Raw genomic sequence first — 27,221 nt, forward strand, 5'->3', positions numbered from 1 at the left:
AGCCCGGGAGGCAGAGTAGGAGCTGGTGTCACCTACCAGGAATTTTGGAAGAGGAAGAGGGGGATTACTGTGTTGGTTTCCAGCACCAGTGGCATACAATGGCTGGAGCCCATGGATGTCCCCTTTGACTTTGGTGCGAGCGTGGGTTTGAATATTGCATTGTAAACCTGTGCAGAGGGCTCAGCCTGGGGGGGAGCATGGCTGCAGCAAAGGCAAACACACAGGGAAATCAAAGCTCTGACCCTTCTCAAGAGCAGCCCTGGGGCTGAGCTTTGTCCCGTCACCTTCTCTGCTGTTTCTCATGTCAGCGGAGCTTGAGAGCCCTTCCCTGCCTGGCTGTCAGCACACCTCTCTAATGAGATGCTTCTCAGGGAGGGACAAGATCCAGCTTGGACCTCTCTTAAGGAAATTGCATAGAGTTCAGTTTCATCATCAGATTTCTTTCAGCTTTTAAAGAGACAGACACCCTGTTGGCTTCAATGGGAATTAAATGAAAAAAGGTGGCAGCACTCCTTGGGAAAGCGCCTGCTGTGGGTTGGGTGCAGCTCCCGAGTTTTGCACCTGCTTTCTACAGAGAGCGCCCAATAAAGCTGTGCTGCATGGCTGATCCAAGTCCAGCACGTTCACTTCTTAGTCTGGGAAAGGTGTTGTGAGGCTCAGCTCCGCACCTGCAGGGCAGGAACAGGCCTTGCCTTTGCTCTTCTGAACCACTTGTTAGAACTGTTCTTTCTAAGAAGACAGTTTGAAGCTGGCTATGAGGCACACAAAAACTGAAGGAGAGGCCCTAAAAAGTGATAGACGTGGGTTTATAAATCAGCACGTAGGATCATAAGCAAGAGCATGAAAATAAGCAGTCTAGCCAAAAGCCATCAAGGGCTGCCTGGCCAGGGTGGTATGAAGGCAGAGGCGAACGGAGCTGGCAGCAGGAGAAGCACAGCTGCTGCCTCAGCAAAAAAGACATCAATTAAATATTATCATCTTTGGTGTCTGCTAATGCTACTGCTCTTTTCCCTGGAACAGATGTGACCTCATTAGCAAATTGCTTTATCAGTTAACTGGAGTGACCTCTCTTGTTCTCTTTGCAGGGTGGCCTCTAGGACAAAGTTCTTTGAGACAGCTTCCCGAAGAACTAGCAAGTAAGCCTGGCACTGAGAAGCTGGCATGTAAATAAAAGCAGCCTTGCTGCACAGGGTGCTTCCCTCTGAGGCAGAGCAAGTCAGCTCAGGAATCCCCAGCCCTGACCTTTCTTGCCTCCTACTTGTGGGCAGAAGATGGGTCTCAGCTAGAACACTGGAACTAAACAAAAAGCACAAATTGTAAAATGTGAATCCAGATACAGACTCAATAAGTTAAATGTAAATCCTACTAGGTAATAAGCATACCTATGGATTCCTTTTATCATGTGTGGATCTAAGCAGTGTAGTACATGTTGTACTTACTTCCCAGCCTTTGCGAAGAGCACAGATAAGATCATGGGAGAGTTGAGGTTAGAACGCAGCAGCTGATCAGAGATGCAAGATGAGAGAGTGGATGGTCCTACACACAATGTATGTGCAGGCATAGCTCCACCACAGAGAGGTACGGTGTGATGGATTGGGCATCGAAGCCTTCGGGCTAGGCTGGAATGGCAAGCATTGTGCTTTGTGGCAGCAGATTTCATTTGTGATATCTGCTCTAATAAGCTTCAGCTTCCTGCTTTTAAAAATTACCAACCTCTGCCAAAAGTGTGAGCAGGTTTGCATGTAAGTCTGGTAAATGTTGTGTGCTAGTGCTGACAGCAAGTTCACTTGTTACATTGAAAAAATGTATCCCTGACCTGACTCTTACTCAGCCCTCTATTTAGGTTTATGGATCTGAGGCTGAGCTCCCTTACCGCATCAATTATTTTTTTTCTGTGTTCTTCTACTTCCTTATATACAGTTCTTCATCACCACAAGGCAGGATACCAGGTGACGAGAGCTGAGGCTAAAGGTATGTGTTCATAACAATAAATCAAATAATAAACCAAAAGCAAATACATAATGCAAATTCAGTATTTATAGAGTGGTGGGAGTCCAGTGGAGGCAATGGGAATCTCAAAAGAAAGATCAGGACAAATGTCCTTCCTGCAGGAGACCCTTGCACAAAAGGAAAGATAATAACTGGAGGTGGTCCGTGCTTTTTGTTGGGGGTGTAGTATGGCAGGGTGTAGTAAATCAGCCTGCTCCGTGCTTTTTGTTGGGGGTGTAGTATGGCAGGGTGTAGTAAATCAGCCTGCTCTGCACTTCCTGAGCCTCCTTGCTGCAGTGCTCAGGGTAAACATATGTTAAAAAAAACAGAGTGCTTGCTCTGGCTGTGGTTTTGCCATTGCTGATACATTTACATTGCTGCATAAAGCATGCTTGTTTTCTTCTTCCAGACTTTGTAAGCACCTCAGCCCAGCTAGACCCAGGAGATTTTCTGTGCTTGTGAAACAGATGTGTCACAGCTAAGACTTTTCCAGTTCCAGTGCCCCTGGAGAGCAGCTATCTTACTGGACGATAATTTCAGAGCATGCTGTCGTAAGTGGCTCAAGAAATTGAAAGAGAGGGAGATAACGATGGAGAGAAGACCCTATCCACGTGTGTTGAACTGTTCCCAGCCCTTCCACCACTCCTCTCTGCACAGACTGTGAAGGATGCTTGTGTGTGCCCTTGCAGGTGACTGGCAGTGTTTGCAGGGCTGGGTGAGCACTGACGGGCTGTGGAAGGGACAGCAGGAGACAAGAGTGGCTGTTTAGCTGCTCATTTTTTTGGGAAATACGCTTTGGCAGGGGTCATTGGACAGACATTGGAGTCAAAATGCAGGGGACTGACTCCCCATACTTGGATGCAAGGGCAGAGCAACTGAAGTTTGGGTTGGCCCCCCTTGCCATGAGAAGCTCCTTCCTTTATGTTAAATTTCCTCACTCAGTAAGCTATAGTGTGTTTTTTCAGTGCGGAGGAGAGCAGTGTGTTACTGGAAATGCTGCATGTGCTAAGGCAGGCAGGACTGGATTCAGGGGGACCATGATGCTTAGCTCTGCAGGACATCTCTTCATCTCCCCGGTGTCAGCATGCCCCTGTCTTGGGAAACCGTGCTGGCAGACGTGGCTGTGCCAGGGGGCTTTGCCTGCGTGGGGCTGCATCCCCTGCCTCCAGGTTGGCTTTCCAGGGGGTGCTGGCCAGGTCAGCAGCCTCTGAGAGCACAGCTGGGAGAAGGAGGTGGCAGGTGCTCTTCTTCGCCCTCCTCCTCCTCCTCCCACGTAAGCCTCTCCCACCAGATCCAGTTCCCACAGGCCCACCAAGAAGTCTCTGTCCTGGAGTTATTCTGGTGGGCCAGCCCAGAGGTGGCAAGGAACTGAAACTCACTCAGTATGGGTCAGAGCCCACCATTTTTCTAAGAGACACTCCGTTTCTTGTTTGCTTGTTATATTAATTTCCAGTCCAAGAGATGTCCAGTCTTTTTTCCTCAGCAGTGACCGTGTAGATGATGCCCTTTGGTCTGGAAGGTTTCTCCCAGCCAGGACTGCCCCTAGTACCCCTCTTAACAGTAGAGGCATATTGGTGGTTCCAGCTGACACCAAGGCTCAGCTCCTCAGCTGGAGCATTTACTTGTAAATAGGCAGTGAACGGCCTCCCTGCTTCCTCTTCCCAGCCCAAAGGTGGCTTCCCTGTTTTTAATTATTTTCTTTGGGTGCTGGGAACATTCCCAAACCAGTGGCCAAACATCCCCATAAGCTGCTTCCCAGGTGCTCTGTCCTCTCGAGCGCACTTTGTGTCCTGCCTGGTGCAGGTTTGCTGGCAGGATGTGCCATGGTCCTTCGTGTGCTGTCTCCTGACGCTTGCCTTATGTGTGCACCTAGTGTCTGTCTGCTTTATTGCTGAATGTAATTTTTGCATTTGCTGGACACAGACGTGTCACATCAATGGTGCTTCCGCTCCCTTGGGCTTTGGTGGTGCCCCAACTGCTCGTTCCTGTACTCCTGCTTTGAACAGTGGCACATAAAGTGACTTTAAAAACAGAAAAAACAGAACGGTGATATCTACTCCTAGACTGTATAACACACACCAGCATCTCAGGGCTTTTCAAAGCTACAGTGAGCCCTTTCTGCTGCACCCTCTCGTGAGCAGCCAGGAGGTGTGAGCAGCACCGAAACAGAGAGCATTGTGTTTTTATAATCAGGTATCTAGGAGAGCAGGTAAGACAGAGCTGTGAGCCAGCGAGTCTGCAGGCAGGTGAGAGGGGCTCTGACCAGCCCAGAGTGGCTGTGGCTGCTGGGGAAGCCTCTCCAGCAGCCCAGCAGTGGAGCTGCCTGCCTACAGCATGGTCAGCCCCCAGACTTCTGCTGCAGGCAGGCACTGGTGCCCAAGCCTGCCCTTTGGTGGCTTTGTCACTTGGGGTGGCTGTCCCAGAGGCTTCAGGCCAGTGGTTCCTCCACAGAAGGCCAACATTTCCAAAACTGCTTTCCCCTCTCGGGGCTGTGCTTTGAGGACCCCTCGAAGCTGTCGGTTTGGGAAGCACCCAGGCTACCACAGGCATAGGTGGCTCTGGTGGTGGCACCCCCCACGCTGCAAGTGGGCGCTGCATGGCACTGACACCCACAGTACCCATCCTGTTGGAAACGGTGGCTGTTGTGTCCCCCACTCTGCTCATGTGCAGTCAGCCTTTTGTTCACTGCCTGGCGCAGAGCCCATGGGACAGGGCTGGGGTCCATGGGAAGAAAGAAATCCGAGGGAGTTTGGTTTGAAGTCTGACATTGTGAACAATGGAGGGAAGCAGCTTATTAGAAACTTATTTCATTGTGTCCTTTTAAAGTCATTTGTCATATGTGTGTCTGTGCTGATTTTTCCTCCTTCCATGAGTGCAGCTGAATGCTGGGGACCAGCGGTGGGGCAGCAGTAGGTTGTTTGGTCATGCTGGTGGAGGGCTGCGGGGCATAGTCCCTGCTACCAGTGCCACAGGAGCAACACTGCTGGGAGCACGGGATTTGCCCCATGCAGTGCGGCAGGGCCCCCAGACATCAGCCATCGGAGCAGTTTTGTCATGTAAAAGTGTAGATTATTTCAAATGTTTGTAAAGTTTCCATGAAGTAAAAGAAAAGAAGAGTCAAAGTCTGCTGGTTTTTTCTTGTTTAAACGATGCCCAAGTGTGGCACAGGCTGCAGCCATCCTCCGCTGCGTGGGGCCCGCGGGCAGCGCAGGAGCCCAGCCAGCACCCCAGGGATGCAGCATGGCATGGCTGTGTGTCCATGGGATGCAGAGGTGTCTGCTACCACATCCCCAGCTTGGTTTTGGAGTCCCAAAAACCAGGTTTCTACTTTTTCTGATGGGAGCAGCTGTCCTGCCGAGGTCAGATGTTCCTGTGCATTCCCCCGCTGTGGCTGCTGCGGTGCTGGGGATGGTGTCCTGCCCCATGGGGACACTGCGACCGCAGGGTTGCTGTGACCGGCTCCTGCCGACCCTCCCTGCGCCTGGCCAGGCAGTGCAACCGCGGGGCGGGGGTTTGCGCACACCCCTTGTTCGGGCTGGCACAGAGGCGCCTTTGGTGGCATGTGGTTTTTACATGTTTTCTCGGTTTTAACTTCGACTGCCTGATTCTTGTTCAGCTGCCTCTTTCTGCACAAACACCTTTCTACTTATTTATGATTACAGCAAACACAGCACTGGCTTTTTTCCATCTACCCAGCATCTTTTTGCCCTCCTTACATCTGTTTTCCTGTGTCTCTCAACTCAGACATCGTGACGTTGTGCACTAGCATTTGCTAGATTAGAAACCTCCTGATTTTCATCCCAGGAGTATTTGGAGCTGTTATTGCCAAGTTACCTTTGGTGTACTGAAGGATGGGGTGAAGGTTTGTCAGCAAGAATTTGGAGAGGGAAATGGTGACAGCGAGTTTTTATGAACTGCTTCCCAGGACTGCAGGCTCAGGGCGCTGCTGCAGCCAGGAGCAGGAGGTGAAGAGCGGGGCTGGGAGTGGTGTGGGATGCAAGGAAAAGCTAGATAAAGTGTGCAGGGGTAGAGGGCTTGGGAGCAGTCCCCATCTGCCCTTCCATCACCACATGAGCAACTTGTCCAGGTCTCACTGCTGCTGCAGTGCCAACCTGCGCCCAAAGGATTGGGCTGCAGCTGCAGCTGTCACGTGTGTACCATGGGGCTGGCAGAAAATCTGACTGCGTGGTTCACCCAGAGTCACTCGGTCTCCGGGCTTGCTCGTTAAGCACAAAATACTTCAAACCCTGAACTATCAGAATACCCTTGATAAAGCTGGAAAAAACAAACGGCAGCGTTGCAGTGCAGCGGGCACAGCCCCACAGATGCCATCCCATGCCAAGCACCAACTGGGGGCATGTCCCACCCAGCTCCTGTGCCCAGGAGCATCCCCTCCTGGGATGGACACAGGGCTGCCATGTCCAGCTAGCACAAGCTGAAGCAGCAGCTTGAGGGCTTTTTTGGGGGGTTTTTTTCCTGGGTGCCTTGTTTCTTTGAAATGGGTCCTTTCGGGGCTGTAATTTTTCCAGGGATGGGTGCCTTCAAAACAATAGCATTTCAGGGAAAGAAACTGTTTTCCCATTAGCCCTTGTATTAGGTGATTACAAATTGGAATGAGCACCGAGGCACTATCCCGTCAGTTCTGGTGTCCCAACCCACAGGTGTGTGGTTTGCTTTCTTATGGAAGATGTTTTTATTTAATCTGAGCAAGAAAAGTATTTCCCAGTGTAAGTAAAACCTTGTAGGTTTTGATACAGAGAAAAGATACTAAAACAAGGCATTTCAAAGCTTGAGGTTGGGCCTCAGTGAAGGTTTTCCAAAGGAAGAATTTGTAGAGGTTAAAGGCACACTTCAGTAGACACATCTATGTTGAATTTTGAATTGAAATGTACTTAGTGGAGCACTGACATCTTAAATTTATGTGCCGCACAGACCCATAAAGGCACAGGAATCCACCCACGCAGGCCTTCTTGCGAGATCAGAGTCTTAAGTTTTAAGCTCCATAATTCTCTCTGGCCCTACTTGCTGCACAATTAACCAGATGAATGCTCTGATTTAGGACCGGCTTTCTACACTAGACGTTTTCTTGGGAACTGTCAGCAGCATTACTCAGCCTATACATCCATAAATCGAGAGTGGGTTCACAAAAAAAATAATCCTGCAATTGGCTTTAAAAATCAGGAGAGGCTCTGAACTCTGTAAAAGCTGCTATGTTTTTTATTTTCCTTAGGTTTTCAGAAGCTGATGAAAGAAGTGCTTTCACAGCCTCTAATCAGAGTCTGTGAAAGCTCCTAAATGGCAGAAATTCTGAAGATTCTTGAAATTGTGCATAAAATGTTGCCATTCCCATGGAGGCTTAGAGAAACACCTCCCTTCATCCCCACATTGTGTCACCCCCCAGGACGGCCCTCCTGCTGCAGGTCCGTCACCCTTGGCTCTGCATCCTGCGCACCCTGCCTCCTCCCTGGAGCCGTGGGCTTGGCTGGCTCTGTGCCACGGCACTGTGCCCCTGTGGTCGCTCTGCTCCAGCAGGGACAGGGCATGGGGCACACAGGGCCCTGCTCACCCACTCCTTGGCGTCTACCCACTGGTGGTGGTGGGAGGTGGCAGCAATTTTGGGTAAGGAGCAAACCCCAGAGCTGGCTGATGTTCCTCATGTCAAGAGCACATGAGTCGCCATGACCCCGCTGAGGTCTGCGGCTGCTGCACAAGCTGCCAGAGCCCGGCGCGGGCAGAGAGCAGAGCAGCTCCCGGCGCCTCTCCCAGCTGGGCACGCTGCTGCTGGCTCGTCAGGCGGGAGGCAGGAGGTGCCAAATGTGCCGAGACGCAAACTTCAGCAGTGGCAAGAAACAGGCAACCCCCATCGCTGAACATCCGAGGTTCTGGTGGCTCTAGCATCCCTCCAGTGAAGCAGCAACGCCTTCTCTGCACTGGATGCTCCTCACCCGGTGCATCACGTATGGGTGCTGCAGCAGGAATCTCCTGAGGCCTAACGTCACATGTAAGCATCCCCTGCTCCTTCCGTGCTGCCCCCCGAGCAGGGATGGGTGAGCTGCAGGGGCAGTCAGGAGCTGCCCTGCAGAAAGGGCAGGTATAAAGGTGGGGCTGGGGGCTGGGGGACAGGCGTCCCCCCCAGAGCAGCCAGCCTGAAGGCTGCTGCAACTGGGTGAGGCATGTGACATATCTCCGTGTCAGAGGGATGGCTACATGGGCAAACTTGATGACTTTGCCCCAGCTCAGCAACGCGTGCTGATGATACGTGCTGCCAGCCTTGTTATGCATTGCTACGCTTTTCCTGATGGTAAGGATGATTTTGGTGTGACACTGGTGTGTATGCACATGGTGAAAAAAACCCCCAAAGCACCACCAAAGCCTTGTACCAAAGGCTTGGCATGGACAGCTATTACTGCTGCACTCCTGCTCCCCTGCCAGCTGTCAGCTGCTCTCCGGTTAAAACCTGCACTTAAACCCCTTAGCAGTGCTCCCACAGGGACCTGGGCTGGCAAACTGCTGTGCTGGGCAAGAGCCCATCGCCACCTTCGCCGGGGGCTGCCCTGGGGCTGCGGGTACCAGCATGGGGACAGCGAGCATGGGCTCCAGGTGAAGCCTGGAGTTTTAATTAGTCTGTCCTGAAGGGAGCTGCAAAAACTTGTTATGCAAATTGGTGAAACTAAATTAGATTTAAAGGACTTCATAGTAAGCAATTAATTTGCTCATTGCCAGGCCCTGTGGCCTCGGGCATGCCATCCCACTGGGCTCCTCACAGCTGGGGGTCCCTTGCCACCGGGGTTTACACAGACAGCAGTCTTGGGCCACTGTCTGTAATTGCTTTGTTTAAATAGTCCTCAGGCAGTTTGGGACCCATGGAAAGCTGTGTACTGGTGGCTTCTGGTCCTGTTTTTGTTCTATGACTGGGTGAGACACCTTGTCGGTCACCGGGCAGTTGGAGGACCAGATTCTGAACCCGCAGTGCAATGCAGAGGCAGGACATGCGTGTGGCCCAGGCTGCGTGCACAGGCACCAGGCTGCCTGCCAGCATGGCTCAGCACCCACATTGCTTGCCCGCTGCAGGGCTGAGCCTGGCTTGGTGAGGGGGATAGAGGAGCTGCCCAGGCCAACAGGGACAGGGGGCCATCGGGGACAGGAGACCATGGCCACATCTGGAGGAGGAGCAGGGAGCCCTCGCTGACATGGCACTTTGGCAGTAGGCAGGTCTCCTATGGGGATGCTGGCCAAGCAGTGCATGGGGTTGTCCCCACCGCTGGAAGGGGGTTGGGCTGTGCTGCTGGCTGGGGTCCAACCACATCTCCTGAAATAATGTGGTGCAGAGCATCCCCCTCGGCCGGCCCATTCCAGTGCAGCCCAGACCCCGACACAGCTGGAAGGCATACAGGGAAAGGGTTAGCTGGTGCAGCTAAGTCAGCGCGCAGCGCTCCCAGGGCCCCTGGAGAGGTAAACCACTGCCAAAATCTGTCTTTAAAGCAGCTCATTATCGTCTTAGGAAATGGAACAATTTTTCTGTTTTAAAAATTTCCCACTGGCTATTCTAAGGACAGAGGCAAGCAAACTGCTTTAAAGCATGGAGCCATTTTAGGGCTGCTTGACATAGGATGTTGTCAGGAGGAAAAAACCAAAAAGAAAAAAAAAATTGATTCCTCACTTGGTTTTTGCTGTTTGAGGTCATCATGCAGCCAGCAGGCCCCCTGCCAGGCACAGCCTGCTGCACCCCATGTGCTGCCATGTCCCCGAGCTGCCCCGCTCACTTGGCTGATGGAGACTTTCAGGGAAAGGTCCCAAACTGCATTTGTTATCACGAAAGTCCAGAAAGGGCACCCAGCAGCCTGCCTGGGACAGGGGCTGTTTGCTCACTGGGCCAGGAGGGTTAGGGCCAGGAATCTACAGAGACCTACAGAAAAATGTACCTGGTAGTGTCAAGTAGAGATCTGCAGCGCTCAGACCTCCCAGCAAGTCCTCCTCCCTGCTGGGAAGTGTTGCGTTCTTGAAATTCAAGTTGGTGGGTTTCTGCTCCAGAGCAAGACCTTTGCCAAGGACAGTGCAACTGGCCACATACCTCCCTGCCAGCCTGATGGGAACGGGGCTGTGCTGTGGTAAGCAAGGAGGGGAAGAGTGTCTGGTTTTGCATCATGTTCATGAGATTTCATGGAAGTTCTTGTGTGTCTACCTGTTTGTGTAGAAACATGTCTGATCTTAAAGGTCTTTTCCAACCTAAATGGTTCTATGTCACCCTGAGACATCCCCTGCCAAGGCAGTGCCTGCCCTGGTTCCCTGGGCTCTCCGCTCACCCTCCCACACCTGCACCACCCCATCTCCCTGGCCCAGCCTTCTTCCTCTGCCTGGGGAATGGTGAATGCCCACCGGAGCCGACGGGGCAGCAATCGGCGCGGCACAGGCAGCTCTGTGACCCGGTTAGGGGGCAAATGAGCCCTGGAGCCCTTGTTTTGTATGTCTGTGAGCAAGGACAAGGGCTTCCCAGAAGAGACCAAAGTGACACTGGCAGCTTTAATCTGGAGACCTTGTGCTCTGAATTCAGAGCAGAGGCAGAGAGCTGACTAATTAGATGGTTGTTCTTATCAGAAGCTGTCCTTGCCAGGCATTCACCGATCGTGTCTTACCCAGGTGCTCTTGGCTTTTGGCAGAGAGCAAGGACATACGAAGTAAGATGTTGGCCGAACCTATCCTGGACTTGCACATCATGATCACCTTCTTCTTTCCCACGGTAAGTGGACTTTTGTTGACCTTGGTGCTGCTCAGCTGGAGAGCAGAGGCTTTTCCAAGGGCCGCTCTGGAGCACTCCAAGGCAGCTCTGCATGAGCACCAGCACCGCTCCAGCATGGCAGCAGCGCCCAGCTGGCACTGGGGTCGTGTGCTGCTAGAGAGGGGCAGGGGTGTCTGTGATTTGTAAGTCACAGTGAACATTGTGGTGGATGGATGCACAATGTGCAGCAGAAGTGGCTGGAGCGTAACAGCAAAACTCATTCAGATGAAATGGATTTGCCCTTTTGGGCAGCCCCAGCCCCTCGCAGACACACAGACGGATTCCCATACCACTCCCGTGCAGGTAAGAGCTGCGTGAGCCGCAGGGCTGCAGCCTGTTTAAGAGGCCTGAGGGCAGTGCAAGACCGGGAGCTGCACAGCCACATGAAGGACTGGGTCTGTCACCCCATGTTGTGTTGGACCAGCAGCTCCGGGATGTCCCTAGGGACATTGGTGGCCAAGTAAAATTTGACAGGTGACACTGGGGCTAAGAGGCTGGCAGGTGTCTGAGACCACACCACAGCCCATGAAGGGTGGTGGATTTCTCAGTGTTGACCAAGAGTGAATTTTGAAAATAACACGTTTTTAACTGTGACTCAAATAGAGGGACAGGACAAGATTCTCTGTAGATGACAGAACATGACACTATTCCACATGGGCAAGGCTTTTTGTATTGCTAAGTATCCTGTGCTTTCAGCTCGCAGGGTACTGGTACATGTACAGCTGCTGTGCAATTATACACTAGACATTGCCAGCTATTTGTAGACTGATGAGTATTATCTTTTTTTCCAAGCTTTTTTGTTTCTCTCACAGTGAATAAAATCTTGACCCTGTGCAGTATTCACATCTGTGCCTTGAACTAAAAAGTGGGCTGATAAACAGTCTTTTTTTATTACCTGGAGAGCATAGGTCAATTTTATAAAGAAGTTCCAGCAGAATGGATTTACAACTGCTCATAAAGATACTCAGAACAACAACAAGAGGAGGAGGACACTGGCCTTTATTAGCTCCTTGCTTTGAGAAATACATTAATCAAATGAAATTCAATTTAAAAGACCCAAAGAGGCATACATGAAAAGATTAGTCAATTGATGTGCCAATGAATTAACAGTTCAGATGTGATTAACAGCAATATCTGACTGAAAAATAGCCTATGAACGACCCCACACAGCCTTGTCCACTGAAAAATGACCCACTTATTCCTGGCATCTTCAAGAGCTAATATTCATCACACCAGATAACATTTTTCATGCACATAACTGAAACAAAAGCCAAATACACACACACAGAGCTGTGTTCCAACAAACAAGATTCTGCCTTTAATATACTTAGAACAACAGATTTTAGGATTGCAAAAAGAGCTGAACACCAAGCGTCAAGGTCTGCCCTGTGACACAGCACAGGTTGAGGGCTTGCATGGGACCCAAGTACAGACTGAAACAGTCCAAAAGTGAGTATTTTAATTTCCCCTAGCATAGTGTAGCTGGTTTTGTCTTTCTCCTAGATGCCAGATGGGCTCCTCTTTTTGGTTACGAAAATAAAAGTCCTTCAGATCTGTATGGTGACTTCTGAGTCACGGTCATCTCCTGGGCATCCTCCACCACATCTCGCTGGCCAAGGCAGCAGATGTTACTGCTCTCCAGTTTTGATGACATAATATTGTAGGTCTCTATTCTCCTCATTCAATGTATCCAGTTCCCATTAAAAAAAACCTCAACCCAAACCCCAGCAGTGGCAACAATCCAACTAACATCCTTCTCTAGAAACAGAATCTGGCCTCAGGTGTTGTTAACACGGGTGACACTGCCATTTCTTAAAGGTGACTGAAACAAACTACAGCATTGCAACCATAATAGAATTGCAACTGTAATAAAATGATACATGTATGCTTTGACCTCACTGCACATCTTGCATAGGATAAAGGTTTGCAACACAGCAGTGAAGTCCCACCGAGGCAGGACAAGGCTTTTTCTGTCACATGCAGGGAGCTGGAAGCTTAGCCCTCACCTTGGGACCAGGCCTAGGGACATCACCACGTTACTGTACCTGAAGGTCTTTTTGCCCATTCTGCAGACAACTTGTTCTTTTCCTTTTGGCAACGCTGCAGTGTTTGCTTTGGGACTTAGCTATGGTGAAACGAGCAATTGCAGAGACATTATGCTGCTTTGCTACTTCCATGACTATAGCTGTGGGCTGGAGTACTCCCCAGGCAAAAAGGCACCAGCAATGAGCTTTTTGGCTTATTACAAGAAAATAAAATATATCGATATAAAGAACTCTTTTTATTACAGAGACATGTTAACAAATAAAACCAGCATAAAATTGCCACAGAACACAAAATACCTGGCACAGAGAGCAGCTTATCATAAATTTGCTGTGGTTTTACATGTGGTGCAGATATTTACTTTTTGAATCACAAGTGCAGGCTCCCCTGCTGTTTTAAAGGGGAACGAGCAGAAGCCCCTCCATGCTGCTGCGGGCAGCTGAGCGAGCATAGGTGGGTGCAGGCAGGCTGCACCGGCTCCCCCAGCCCCACACGTCCCACTGCAGCCAGGCTGGAGCACCCTCTGCAGCTGGGCTGCCCCGCTATGCCCAGAGCCAGCAGCCAGTCACTGGCCCAGGGCCACGCATGTGGCCCCAGCTGTGTGGCACCAGTCCCCTGGCATCTCGCACAGCTGCTGGTGTGCGGGTCACCTGCCATTCCATGGCGGGCACCAGGATGTGACAGTGCACAGCGCGACTCAGCCGGTTGTTGAAAGTCTACTCTGAAACAGTTTGGTAGCTGGTTTCTCTCTGTAATTCCAGGATTCTGCCCAAAAGTGCAAGGACACTTTGTGCAGCCAAAGAGGGCAGAAATAAAAGACACTCCATTGTCCCCCAAGTGCAAATACCATCCCCGTCTAACCAGAATCAGCTACAAGAAAGCTGGAGTGGCAGATACTGACACCAGACTATGCCAGCACATGCTCCATTCATGCGATGAATGGCTGGACCATTGGAAACTGGGCAGTACCTAACCACCACAAATTATTAAATTAAAACTTCCATTAATATTGGCACATACCGACTCATCTCCTGAAGAATAGTTGCAATCACTGTGCCATCAGAAAAGAAACTCTCTTAGAGCATTACATTAAATAGATACCGTCAGCAATATAAAATGGGGCATGCCTTTTTTTTTTTTTTTTATAAATATATATGTTTAACATATATTATATCACTGAAATAACCTAGGGAGAGATCAGTAAGTGGAGCAACAGCTGCACATAGCAGGAAGCTGCGGAGGCAGCCTGTGCCGGCAGGTGACTCCGCAAGGGAGGCCAGCTCTCTGGGAGGCAGCGACACCTCGGGTACCACCTCAGCATCCCTACGAACCATGGCAATGACCCCATCGGCACCGCACAGGCCAGAGCAACAAGTGCAAAAGGCGGCGGAGGGGTCCCGCCTTCCCTCCGCAGGGTGACTCACTTGCCGTTTACCTTGCCGGGCACGCTGTGCGAGGCTCGTGGCTTACCTCCTTCGCACCTCCAACACAAAGGGCCTTTTGACTTCTACCGGAGCAGTGTTCAGATGCTGCCAGGCTCTCCAGAAACATTCACACCCCCTCTCTGAGCAGAGAGCCGCTGCTCTAGCTCTTCCTTTTGCTCCCTGCTGGCTGCAGATGGTGGTGGCAAGGCACTGCCGGGTGAAGGTGGGTGAAGGTCTGTGGTCACCGGTCCAGGAACGCTGCCTGCCCAGGTGTGCAGCTGCACTGCATCCTCTGGCTCACTTCTGGCATTACACAGGATGGAGAAAGAGTTTCTCCTGCACTAACTAAAGGCAACCTCACCTCACACCCTTTATCTCGTGAGGTACCCTTCCATGCTGCTCCCATGCTGACACCAATCTGCGTATTCCTTATCTTCCACCTGCGGCCTTCAGTGGGAGCCGATGGCCTGAGCCGTGACCCAGAGTGAGCCAGCACAAAAGCCCCCACGCTGCCCGGGTAATCTGGAGCAGAGCCAGTGAAACCCAAGGGGAGTCGGACATGGTCTGCTTCCTGGCTGCGCTTGCTAGCAATGCCACGGGGGTCCCCCCCACCCAGCAATGCCACAGGGGTCCCTTTGCCTAGACTCAGCTGCCCTGAGGGATATGAGCCACAGGGACAGCTTCTACATGATCATGAAGATGGTGAAATTCTCCACTTTTTTAAAGCAAAAGCAGACAAGAAAATGCAGAAGAAAACACAAAGTGCAAAGATATATGGCAGGATGTGGACTTTGGTATTTCTTAAGCCTCTTTTTTCCCCAGTTCTTGCAGCAGCCCATGAAAATAATCAAGGAAACAGTGTTAAAGGCCCACCCCCCACCCCCCGCAAATACACATACAGGTGCTACTGATTCTGGTTCCCCACATTCTCCACTCACCCCTCTAGTAATATCACAAAAATTCAATTTTTGAATAAAAAAAAGTTGCAGATGTTTACTCTGATGCTGAAGAGACAGAGAACATAACTCCAGTGCCCCACTGGAGCGCAGAGGAGGTCTGGGGTACTGGTGGAGGAGGGCAGCCCCACCGCCCCCCTGCCCACCGGCACGGGATACTTCACGTGAGCTCCTGCTCCCTCCCAAAGGCTCACCTGGCCAGAGAGGCTGCCCACACCTGAGCCGCATGCATCTGGCAGGTGATACACAGTGGTATCCCCTTCTCAACCATCTTTCATTCACACTATGCTTCCACCAGCAAATCAGTGTATGCAAATCCCTTTTAAGTTTGATTTCTTCCCAATCTACCAGCAGAAAAGTACCCAGCAGGATACCTCCACTCTCATTAACTAATGAAAACTCTACCAACATAAGCTTGTGCAAAATACAAAGCTCTCCAAAGGAGCCATTCAGATTGCTCATAAACATCCTCCTGTTGATGACAGCAACCAGGGCATTGCCCACCCGGCTGTTCACTGTACTCTTCGGCTAATAGTCAGAAAATGTTCAAGAGAGGAATGCATGAACAGGGTACTTTTACTGGTTCATTTGCAAATATTAGTAGATCATGGCAACATCTAAAATGCTTGCAGCCCTCTGAAATAGAAAAGCTACTGAGAAAACCACCCTGCTGGCTGGCATTCAGGAAGGTTATCTATGGATTCTGTTGCCACCTACATGAAGGGATTTCAGGAGGAAGAGCATGATCAGTGCCATATCTAGCAAGGGAAGAAGACCCATTACAAACAACTGTAAAGAAAAATCCTCCTTTTCAATAGTTTTGGGTTTTATCCCTGCCCCTTCCCTTAATGAAAATCCCACTGCATGATTGAAAAGTATCAGAAAAATTGTTTGCTTTACTGAGCATTTGCAAGGAACCCAGAGGTACCATGAGGGCATTTGCCTGAAGAGCCGACGGTGATGCTCAGCTTGTGAATGGTGCAAGCAGCAGCAGCATTAGCACTGTTTTCTGCACAACACGTACAGGGCGATCAATTGGCCTAAACCTCATTCCCTTACTTTTAAGGACATCTGAAAAACACAAGCAGCTGGTATTACACATGGGGATCACAGCGCGATGTGATGCACGTGTCTGATTAAGTTCATCTCTCCAGACTCCAGCATTTGCTTTTGCCTGTGGTGTCTCTGTGCCGGAGGGCCAAAGTGCTGCCGGTGTGGCTCTGCCACAAGCTCCACTCTGTACCACAACAGCAAAACCGCCACCTGCCAACGAACCCTGTGCAGCAAGGCAAGGGTTTACTCTTTGCCTGTGCCAGCACGAGGAACCCTTGTAGATGTCTGTGTCGGTAAAGCCAGACCGCATTGCAGCCCACGATGGGAAGCGTTACCCTGGCCAGAGCCTGTACATGCTGCACTTGCCGACACCCCCGGCCAGGTCTGACTGGGCAGTTTTGGGGGACTCACAGCTGTGCGGGAGGGGGGGGAACCCAAACACCACAGGGAACGCAGGCTCGGCCACTTTGTGAGAAGCAGAACCCACCAAGGAAATCTAAATACGGGTGTCAGGTGCGCTTACGCCTGACAAACCAAGCTGCTTCTCTCAGATGTTCCTGGCTTCTGGGAGTCACCAGCAGCTGCAGACCGATCACCCTTTGCTGTTTGCCGGCTGTGGGCCGAGTGCCCCTGTTATCCAGGGCACATTTATCCATCCTCACGGCAGAGCTGCAGCCCTGGCCACCATCATGTCACGTAGAGCTGCTGGGGACAGGTGGCACGTGTGGGACAATGCACACAGGATGGCACACATGGGATGGTGCGCCTGGGATGGCACATACGGGCTGGTGCACGGGGGACAGCGTCCCCCTGGGCTTTAATCAACCACAGCAATTAGCAGGAGCATATACACTGCTCAGAAGGGCAGAAGGTCTCTTCGGCATTGCCCCTACAGCCCCCCAAAGCGCCATGGCAGCACCGGCCAGCTACTACAGCCACCTCCCGAAGGACAGGATTAACCGCAGGTGTCCTGTGGCCTTGCAGGTCCCACAGAGCCCAGCCCCACTGCTTTGCTCCTGGGATGCTCATCTGCTGGCATTGGAAAGAAGAGTTCGGAAAAACGGAAAATAAGTAGTGTAGCTGGAAACCCAGGGTCTGCAGAGCTGGTGAGGGGCTGGGCAGGGGGTTTCACAGGAGGAAGGGAGAGCGTGTGGTCTGAGGACGTCAGGCACTTGCGGGATGGGAATGTGATCGCTGAGCACCCAGGTGGCTGTGGGGCAGACCGAGATCCAGCTTGACCATTCGTAGGAAAAACATCCCAGGTGGAAAACAGCAGCCATCCACCATCTCTGGGGATTTCCGAGGGTCATCCTCTCCAGCCCTTTTGCTGACAACCCCTAACCACCCCATCAGCTGGTATGAACACTCACCCATGCTGCTGGGCAGGCGGGTCTGTGGTGCCACAGATGACAGCCGCGTGCTGTCCGCAGCGAGCCAGCGCGCACGGCACCCTTCTGACCCTGCAGCAGTCCTGGGAATTCATCAGGCTCTGCCAATTCATCTCATCCCCCCAGGTCTTCTCTGTTTCTCTACTGCAATATTTTAGCCCCTCTGCTTCCCAGCACCATAAATGCAAACCAAGTCATGAAGGAGGCTAGTGAAGTAAGCCACACCCAAACTTACAGGTTCAATCTGCTTCTCTTAAAAAAAACTCCAAACCCAACAACTGCTGGCATTTCTCCCAATCTCCCATTGCCCCAGGCCACTAAAAGTCACTGTGGAAAACACACAAATGAGAAAGTGTAGACATGGTGCTGCTGCCGCCGTGCCACAGTCCCCTGTCCCAGCACAGCCAGCCAGATCCAGGCAGGAGCCACAGCAGGCAGCTCAGTTCAGAGGTACCTCAGGAAAAATAGAAATCTCAGGAATCCCAGCAGGTAGTCGCTTGTTACTGTGCATCTTCTTGGCACATCACCTCTGTGTAGGGGATTCCCCAAGGCACTGCAGTACAGAAGTGCAGAAATAGTGGGCAGGAGACAGCTGGCATGGGGGCGGCAGGACTGGGAGGTCCCTCCAGCAGATCACTGTGCGTGGAAGTAGATAGGCTTCACTTTTCCAGACAGGATCTTGGGAACCTGCACAGAGATGATCTCGGCCATCATTTCAGGGTAGTCCACGCTCACCATATGTGCCTTAATTAAAAGGTCAAATGTAAACTGATGCAGATCCTTGGCAATCTGGGAAAGGAAGGAAGTTTGTTACACATAAGTCCTTGGTCAGCAATTTCTCTGGGAAGATACCGAGCAGATGTTAGCAGGCACAGCAGGTCAGGGCTGGACCCTGCTGCACTGGGATCTGCTCTGCTCTCTGGCCATCCCTGCTGTGCTAGCAGCTATCAGATGGGGGGTCTGCATCCCGAGGGTGAGCAAAGGAACTGCCCAGCCTGGGAGCACATAGCGTCTTTTGCCATGGTCCTTTGCACTCAGACATTACTGAGTCCCACAAAAATGGGGATGTACGAAAAAAGCACTTTCTTACTCCTACAGAAACACATCTTACTGTGCACAGATGCTGCTGACTTCACTTACAAAGAATTACTTTTTGCTTGTAGACACATAACTGTATGGGCATGGAGCTGAGCCCCAGGCAAGAGGAATGGTCTAGCTCACGTCTCACCAGTACAACGTTAAGTCACAAACAGAGAACTTGTCTTGACTGCTGTCATCGGAGAAGATTCACTGGGGGAACTGAGATTTTGAGCGGTCCTGCTAGGCTGATGATGGAAAAATATCATCTACAAAGAGCTTTTCATTGCTAAAAGAAGCCCATAAACCCAAGCATGAGTAGTCAATGCAGGGAGCAACAGACACAGATAATTTGCACTCCCCCAGCAGAGTCTTTTCTCTTTCACTTATTCTGGGAGCACACTGTAACAGTGTCCCTGCAAAGGTGTGCCAAGAGTTAAAAAAACAAAGCACAAAGAATCACAGAATCATCAGACAGCCCAGGTTGGAAGGGACCCCAAAAGGCCACCCGGTCCAACCTTCCCTGGCAAAGGGAGCCTGAACGAGGCCACCTAGCGCCATGTCCAATCATATCTGGAAAACCTCCAGAGATGGGGACTACCACGACCCTGGGCAGGTTCTCATTCTCACTGTAAAAAGTTTCTTATATCATTTCATATGTGTATAAATAAGACATTTCATTGTCCTTTCTTACAGGATGCACGGAGTCCAGGACCTTGGTGAGCTGGTAAAATCGCCGAGAGCAGGAGGTAGGGTTCTTCCTCTTGCAAGCGATGATACGGTCGAGTTCCTTAATGTAATTCATTCGAAGTTCATCAAAGAGCTTCTGGTTCTTCAGACCATCCACTGGAACTGGATGGAAGATGAGAAGGAAACAGTAGGAGTAGCCCAGAGAGTGCAGAGAATAAAAAATCAAGAGGAAGGCTGAAGAAGTGGTCAATGCAGACCTAAGAGGAAAGGTCTGCTTCTGCAACAGCCCTCACTCTGACTGGCTTGTTGGACTCCTGCTAACCCCAGGATCCTTGTTTAGCACTCGTTAAAAAAAGAGTGCTGATGTAACAAACTGCAGCGGTACTGTCCTGCTCAGCAGCTGATGCTCGGAGGTCCCCATGAGGACAGCAGTTAGGCTGGGAGCAACCTCCTGCGAGAGCTGCACGGGAGAAACGCTGCCCTGTGCAGAGGTGGGGTGGGCTAGCTGCAGGGGGGCTGGGTGGGGATACCCTTATGCTTGGCAGCTCGTTGCCTCTGCGCCGCTCAGGTTGAAGCAGAGAGGAGACCATCCCTTGGGTACTACATGCACACGCCCAGGGAAAGCACCAGACATCTCTGGGGCGATACAGCAACAGGAGATCTGTTGAGGAAAGGGTGTGAGTACTTACTGATGCTGAAGAAGAGTAGAGCCTTCATACAGAGAAACTCCTGGGGTGTGATCTGAAGCCACCCGAACTCCTGAGAGAGGTGCCGCATCCTGACACACTGGCTGTACATGCGGGATTTGTGCATCCGGTACCTGCCAGGGCATGACGCGTGAGCACGGCACCGACACCAAAGTGCTGCCCGCGGTGCGTGTGGGAGGACACGCTGCCCAACCAGCCAGGCACAGCCCTGCGCCCACAACCCCAGCTCTGTCTCGGGGGATGCTGGCAGCAACAGGCCCGCATGCAGGAGGGGAATGTTCTCCAAAATGCCCGTGTGTAACCCTTCTCATCTGGAAAGGGATGACTACCCGGGATCTGCAGGGTTCGTTCGACCCTCTGCCTTCCTGGAAAACAACTGCAATGGTTCACCACGTGTAGCTATCCATGACGGGCACAACATGAGCTCGGAGAGGAGGTTGGGTTTTGCCTGCTGCTGTGCTCAGTTATTTGCTTTTAAGCTCTTCTACCTCAGCATCAACAGACCCTCCCCAACACTAAGCTGATGGTGTATCAGTGAGAACTCATCAGGAACCTACAATAAAAGTTTCTGGTTTTGCTCACTCCAGCTGACCAACGAAGCTGAAAACGGGAACTCTCCCTTAGAAAAAAGGCAGGTCTGTACAGACCAGCCCTTCACAGCCAGCATCTGCTGGTGCCCTGATGGAAGTCAAACCCAAGGCAAGGCTGAGGGAAAGAGAAGAAGGACCAGGAGAGACATTGCATCTGTCCCTACTGCTCCTGGAGATCACCACAGAGCAATTAAGAGAGGAAAAGCCGGGCCCTCCAATGTTTTGTTGGTCAGCTCTGAAAGCATGATGACTCAAGCTGTCCATTTCATGATGCAAGCGAATTCCTTGTCTGGTTCTCATTTCTCACAGTCTGACCCAGAAAAAGCACAATATTAGGTTCTTGTTATTTTGCACTTACTCATTGAAGACCAAATCTGGAGCGAAGTAAAGCATCCTGGAATTGACATTGGTGAAAGATCTCCAACCCATAGCAAAAACCATAAGGCCCATCCAAGAGTACTGTATTATTGACATCTGGTCATCCACATGCAGGTTGCGAAATCCTATTGAAAAAATGAGAGGGGGATGTTACAAATTAATACTGGGTTCCTGCAGTTACCAGGACTGTTTTCATGCAGACTCCAGCTCTCCTGCCACGCTCCTGTTAGGACACAGCGGTCCACAGCCCAACCTCAGCTCACCCCAGGATGCAGGCACGCAGCTGGGATGCCAGCAGCCAGGGGTTCACACCCTGCTGGGCCATCAGAAACAGCTGAAGCACAAAACTGCAACTGGGAGGGGAGAAAGGGGATCCCCAGACACAAGGAGGGGATAAGGACCAGGTGACAAACACAAGAAGAAAACCATTTTAAAGGAAGGCAATGACAAGCAGTAATAAATGATGTCTTCCCCCTAAGAGTCTCAAAGATCTTCATAAATTGTATTTGAAGGCTTTGCAAGACCCCGTGAGGTGAACAAGCATCATTCTGCAACAGACTGGACAAAAAAGGCACAGCAGGGTGGGACAGTGAGCTCCTACGGTGCCTGAGCACATACATTCAAATGGAGGCGATGAGCAGGTCCCACTCCCCAGCACCAGGCTCACCCTGCCACCGCCCTCATTTCTGGCACTAATTAGATGCCAAGACCCACCCTGCATCTGCTCTGCAGCCACTGCATCACCCCGAAGCCTCCACTGTGAACCATTCACAGCCACCATCCGCAACAGTAATGTCACAGGTAAGTGACCCCCGGAGTCGAGGCGGCTCCGCTCGCTCTGCTCTGCGCTGACCAGCTGAAGCGCAGCCAGAGCCCCAGCACTTACAAAGCTACCAGCTCGCCTTCTCCAGGCACCGAGGCAGAAACAAGCCCTCACCAAACCAATTACCTCCTTTGGTGCAATTCTGGCACCCAAGGACATAAGCCAAAAAACTTCCATTATTTTCAACCCGTTAGGACTTCACCAAGTTTAAGTAAATGGATTTTAGCATATAACGCTCAGAGCCAGCAAGTAACCCTGACGCCTCATAGCATGGTTCACAGGCTGCTTTAGTTTCTCTGTCAAACACACAACGTATTTATTCACCCAATGACTATGAAAATGAATATGAAAACCTCTGCCGAATCTCAAGCTAAACAAAGTATCAACTAAATTCAAATTAGTATTCTCAGATGGTGGTTCACAGTCAAATCCGAGGCATGTTTACAACACATGCATGAACATCACCTCCAACACAGTATGTTTTTCCAGATACTTGTTAAGTAGTCAAATGTAATCTGGTTTCAAGAAAATCATATGTTACTTCAATCAAATATTAGAGCAATTCTAACATCTGCAGTTATGCATTATTACAACTCATTGAGGCAAGCATCTGTCTTTTGCTTGGGAAGCTGTCAACTGCAAATGAGCACAAACGGTGTTTTATTGCTGACTGAACCTGCTGCACATCTGTACATTCTCCTTTTTCAGCCTGCATGTCACCGGATCAAAGAACTGAAGCCTGCACACGAGCAGTGCCCCACCAAACCCCAACCGCTGGCTGGACACCCACCTTCTGGCAGCCAGAGCGGGACCCCCGAACAGCGCACGAGCACAAACCAGGCACCTGGGCACCTCAAGGACTTCATACAATCAGCCATACTCATCTCTAGGACATGTCTAAGATTTTCATATTTAATTACAGTACTGCACACCACAAAAAACCTTTCTTTTTAGAAAAATGTATCTTGTCCTCTGAGGGAATTAGCAGACAACACTCTACTAAAAAACAGAGTGATAAGGAAAGAGCAAATCAAACTGAAGACTGATGGCCAAAACTCCTTCCATAGTTTGAAGGAAGCTCTGGAAAAGGTTCAGTGCAGGCCTGGCACAGGGAGGCGAGTACACACACCCACTGCTAGGGCGGAGCAGCTTCCCAGGAAAGATGCTCTTAACCACGCAGGCAAGAAAACCCTATGAATGCAAATGTATCTATGACAGTCAGTGCTCTGTCTTCAGAAAAGGTGCAGAAACTTCCCAATGAGAAGCTGGGCCCAAGAGGTGCTGTAGGGCCAGACATGAACTGTGAGCCAAGGCGTGATGGGGAGGATGAGGTGGGGGAGGAAGAGGGCAAACCAGAGGTCTCTGATATTTGGCTTCCCTCATGCCTCCATTCTGGGAGCAAGGCCCGTAAAATCCCCACACCGAAGAGGAACCCTGTACTCTGTAAGTGACTTGGAGATGGAAAACATACCAGTGAACAGCAAACTGTGAAATTTAACCCTAATTCACACAAACGGTCCCTCCCTCTTTTGCTGGGTTCAGCATCAACAGGCTGAAGCCGCTGGAAGCGCCAGCGCCGCCAGCAGCGTCCCTGGCAGCACCTCCCCATCTCACCTGCCTGCAGTGATGCTCCAAGCACTGCCCGTGCCTGCGCACCCAGCCCCGAAGCCTCTGAGCACCCGCCCAGGGCTGCCAGCCCGGCACAGCCAGGGTCAGCTGTCCAGCCGTCTGGGGAAAGATCTGTGTCTCCCAATCTCTGCTGCAAGAGGGACTTTGCTGCAGTTGTTCATTACCTTGTAATTATGTTCACTAAAAGAAAAAATATTTGCACAAGCTTTATCAGTGTTTAAGGAAAGGCATTTGAACACAACAGTTTTGTTGTTACAGGACTTCAAGTTTGCTTTCTGCTTGTCCACAAAAACAAGTTCTAGAAACACCGTGCCTGACCTCTAAAAGGAATCCCTGCTTCCCATTTCGGAGCTGAAATGCCTTGAAACAACCCTGATTTTCAGAAACCAGATACCTATCGTTTCCTGAAGCCTCCCTGCTCCAGGCATCTTAGATGATGTATGGCCAAAATACCTGTAGAAGAAAATTAATACAAGCCTAACACTACAATATATTGTTGAATTTTTAGTACCGGCATATTTTGAAGAGACCCAAATGAAGACACCTTCTACAGAAAGAAATCATAGCAAAAGTAAAATTAAATTTACCGATGACTTGAAAAAGGTCAGTGCATAACCTTTTTCTTGTGAATAATTGTAAAGCAGCATAGTTTGGAGGTAAGTTCTGTATATTGTCTCTCAATGCCAGAATGATACCTTCCTAATAGATCAGCAGCTGAACACCTCACAAGTCACTGTAAGTAACATTCCTAACATAAAGAAATACTCGTTTTACAGCTGGAAATGTTATTGTCCAGAGAATGGAAAAAGATGCACAATTCATTGCACCTTTATAGTTAAAGGGTGAGTTATACAGATATGTTGATTTAATTACATTGTAAGGCACTGTATTTGAAACAGGAAAAACAATCAAGCAGTGGCCTGAACACCCATAAAGCCCCAACTAATGGCAAGTACACCCAGATTTTGCAACAGCTCTAATAAATGCCTCCACCTCCCACAATACCAGGTGGAGTATTTCACCTCATCACACGTGCACCAAGCTGCAGAAAACACGAAGGGTGTTCACCTGCCCGCCCGGCCGCAGCCTTCTGCTGCCCGTGCCCTTCCACTGCTGCGCTACGCACAGCCCTTCCCGGCACCCACAGACCAGGGCTGTCACAGACCGATGTCCCAACAGCTTCGGGAATGAGCTGAAGATGTTCATTTACCGACAGTTAAAATGATCTTTAAACTAATGCGTCTCAGTGCTGCTTTAAATTAAATCTTTACTGAATTGATGTATGTGGAAAAGGGAAAATACAAACTCCTTCCACTTACCTTGAAGTGGAATGATTTTACGGATTTAACTAGATTTTTTAATTCTGTGTTTCAGCAGCTCTTTTGGCAAGCTGTGAATATTTTATCTTTCCAGGGAAACCAGTTTGATTCCACCTTCTCCTATGCAGAATTTCAATTGCATAGGGCCCAAAGGGCCATACATTACATTTTCTCCACTAGACAGCGGCTGATGTTGCCGCTGCAGGCAAGCAGGATGCCAAAACGCTCCCGCCCGGTGCAGTCTGGCTCCCAGGGTATCACTGAATCCTGGTGGGAAGAAGCGCAGCATCAGCTCACTGCGTATTGACCACGCTTGGTATACAGGTGATGTTCAGTGCCGGATGCAAGGTCAATAATCACCTGTTAACCAATATTAATCTATTGTCACTATTATCAGACAGGGGGTACCTCTGCTGCAGGTGCAAGCTCCCCCTCCTCCCACTGGCAGCTGTCACTGGAAAGGGAAACCTTTGCATCTTTGCATCAATAGCTATCATAACTGACCTGCAGAGCTGCATATGCTTAGTTAAGCTGACGCTTGTGCCAGATGAGCTTCTATAATGGAGAAAGAGGAAGCAGGGATAACATTCCCACCCTTCCCGTGGATCTACTGAGGACCACACAGCCTTTCCATAAGGCAGCTGACACCCACTGCTGGGCTGCCTGGCTGGGCAGGGGACAGAGCCAGGTTTGCCTGATCAGTACCAGGAGTGCCTGATGAGGTGTGCCACTCTGGCTTCAGCCACGGGCAGTCCTCCTCCTCCTCACGGCTGAGGCAGGCTGTGCTGCCATGCAGCAGCAGACCATCAAGCCCTCCAGTCTGCTGTTGCACCTCGCCAGCAACAGCGTTCATTAAACAGCCTCCCAACAGACCACATGAAGGTCTTTCCGTTTTGATGAAAACAACTGCATCCCACTGTTTTAAATTGCTGGCTTCTGTTGCCATTACTTCTACCCCTGCACATATTCGCCCCTCTCAGAAGCCTGCCCAGTGCCAAGCTGCCAAGCCAACCTACAGACCTGGGAACTGAAAACACCAAAATACAATTCAAACAAATTCTAGATAGCAAATCACCTCTGGCTATGGAGTAGGATTCTGCAAGTTTACTCAAAAAGCGCAGTGCCCACGGTGCAGGCAGGGAAAGCAGTGCCTGCCGCAGCACAGCCACTGCCCGCAGCACCAGAACAGCACCAGTTTGGCAGTTATTCACCCCTCCCCTGGAACACATCAGGAGAATGACTGAGTGGCAAATTTGTGATTATTACTGTTGAGCCCTCCAGCACTGGCACATGTCAGGGAACTTCTGGAGAAAGCTGGGAAAAAAAAACCCTGGCCTTGCCTCTCTCCCAGGGCACAATGATGCTAACGGTCAGCCAGCACCAGCAGGACAGGGAGGGCAGCCAGGCAGCATCCCACCACAGTGTGCGCACTGGGAGCCCTGGCCTGTGGAGGGGGTTGCGGTTATATTGTGAGTGCCCAGAGCCATGACCGCTCAGATGTAAGATGAGAATTAATTTTGCCCAGATGCTGGCCCAGCGGGCACCGGCACCAGGAGGCAGTGGTGCAGCAGCTGTCATAAGCCATGCTGCCATGCAGCCTGGGGTCGGAGATCAGGTGCAGTAGAGGAGAGTAAAAGCCTTTGATAAGGGGGTGGTTACGATGAAAAATGTTTTTCAAAGCACTCTCCCTTTCCATTAGCCCTACCGCAGTTTTACAACCTCAGCCCCCGGACTGCCGGTCGGGTTTGATGGTGTCTCCTTGTACTCTTCTAAAGAAATCTTGATGTCTGATGTAGATAAGCTGGAAGAGTAAGCAGGACTTGTTCCTGGTTTCACAAGCTAGATGAACCTTTTCTGACTCGAGAATATAAGAAACAGAATGGACTACTGTGCATTTAAGCATATGCAGACCAACAGCCCTCCTGGGCCACCAGTCAATCTACTTCCAGGGGACTGCTCTATTTCTGGGAACATCAAACATCTGGCTGCAGTTCATCACCAGGTTTTGGTATATAGCGGTGTCGTGGTTCAACCCCAGCCAGCAACTAAGCACCACACAGCCACTGCCCCCCTGCCCCGCGGTGGGATGGGGAGGAGAATCGGAAAAAGGTAAAACCTCTGGGCTGAGATAAGAATAGTTTAATAATTTAAATAAAGTAGTAGCAGTAGTAGTGGTAGTAATAATAGTAATATCAACAGTAATTGTTACGAAGAGGATAAGGAGATGGAGGAATAAAACCCAAGGCAAAAACCCCAAGTGATGCACAATACAGTTGCTCACCCCGCACTGACCAGTCCCCCAGCAGTGATCGGCAGCAGCCAGCCAGCTCCCCCCAGTTTATATACCGAGCATGATGTCCTATGGTATGGAATATGCCT

General features: G+C 50.6%; 2 protein-coding genes across 4 annotated transcripts in view; one reads left to right on the forward strand and one right to left on the reverse strand.

The window, feature by feature from the left end:
• OPHN1 (oligophrenin 1) overlaps positions 1-5,111 on the forward strand; it is a 68,543-nt gene extending 63,432 nt beyond the window's left edge. For 2 of the 3 annotated variants that reach the window (XM_037408518.1, XM_037408519.1), the window contains exons 22-24: positions 1,086-1,136; positions 1,921-1,971; positions 2,399-5,111. In XM_037408518.1, the coding sequence (XP_037264415.1) occupies positions 1,086-1,136; positions 1,921-1,963 (94 nt within the window). In that variant the 3' untranslated portion in view covers positions 1,964-1,971; positions 2,399-5,111. The remainder of the gene's footprint in view (positions 1-1,085; positions 1,137-1,920; positions 1,972-2,398) is intronic. The other variant, XM_037408520.1, reaches the window with a different exon arrangement.
• A 6,637-nt stretch (positions 5,112-11,748) lies between these two features.
• AR (androgen receptor) overlaps positions 11,749-27,221 on the reverse strand; it is a 59,948-nt gene continuing 44,475 nt past the window's right edge. The window contains exons 5-8 of the mRNA XM_037408521.1: positions 21,052-21,196; positions 20,086-20,216; positions 19,401-19,558; positions 11,749-18,418 (exon numbers count right to left, since the gene is read on the reverse strand). Of these exons, the coding sequence (XP_037264418.1) occupies positions 18,263-18,418; positions 19,401-19,558; positions 20,086-20,216; positions 21,052-21,196 (590 nt within the window). The 3' untranslated portion in view covers positions 11,749-18,262. The remainder of the gene's footprint in view (positions 18,419-19,400; positions 19,559-20,085; positions 20,217-21,051; positions 21,197-27,221) is intronic.

This window comes from Falco rusticolus, chromosome 14, assembly GCF_015220075.1.
Source record: "Falco rusticolus isolate bFalRus1 chromosome 14, bFalRus1.pri, whole genome shotgun sequence".
Lineage (NCBI taxonomy): Eukaryota > Metazoa > Chordata > Aves > Falconiformes > Falconidae > Falco > Falco rusticolus.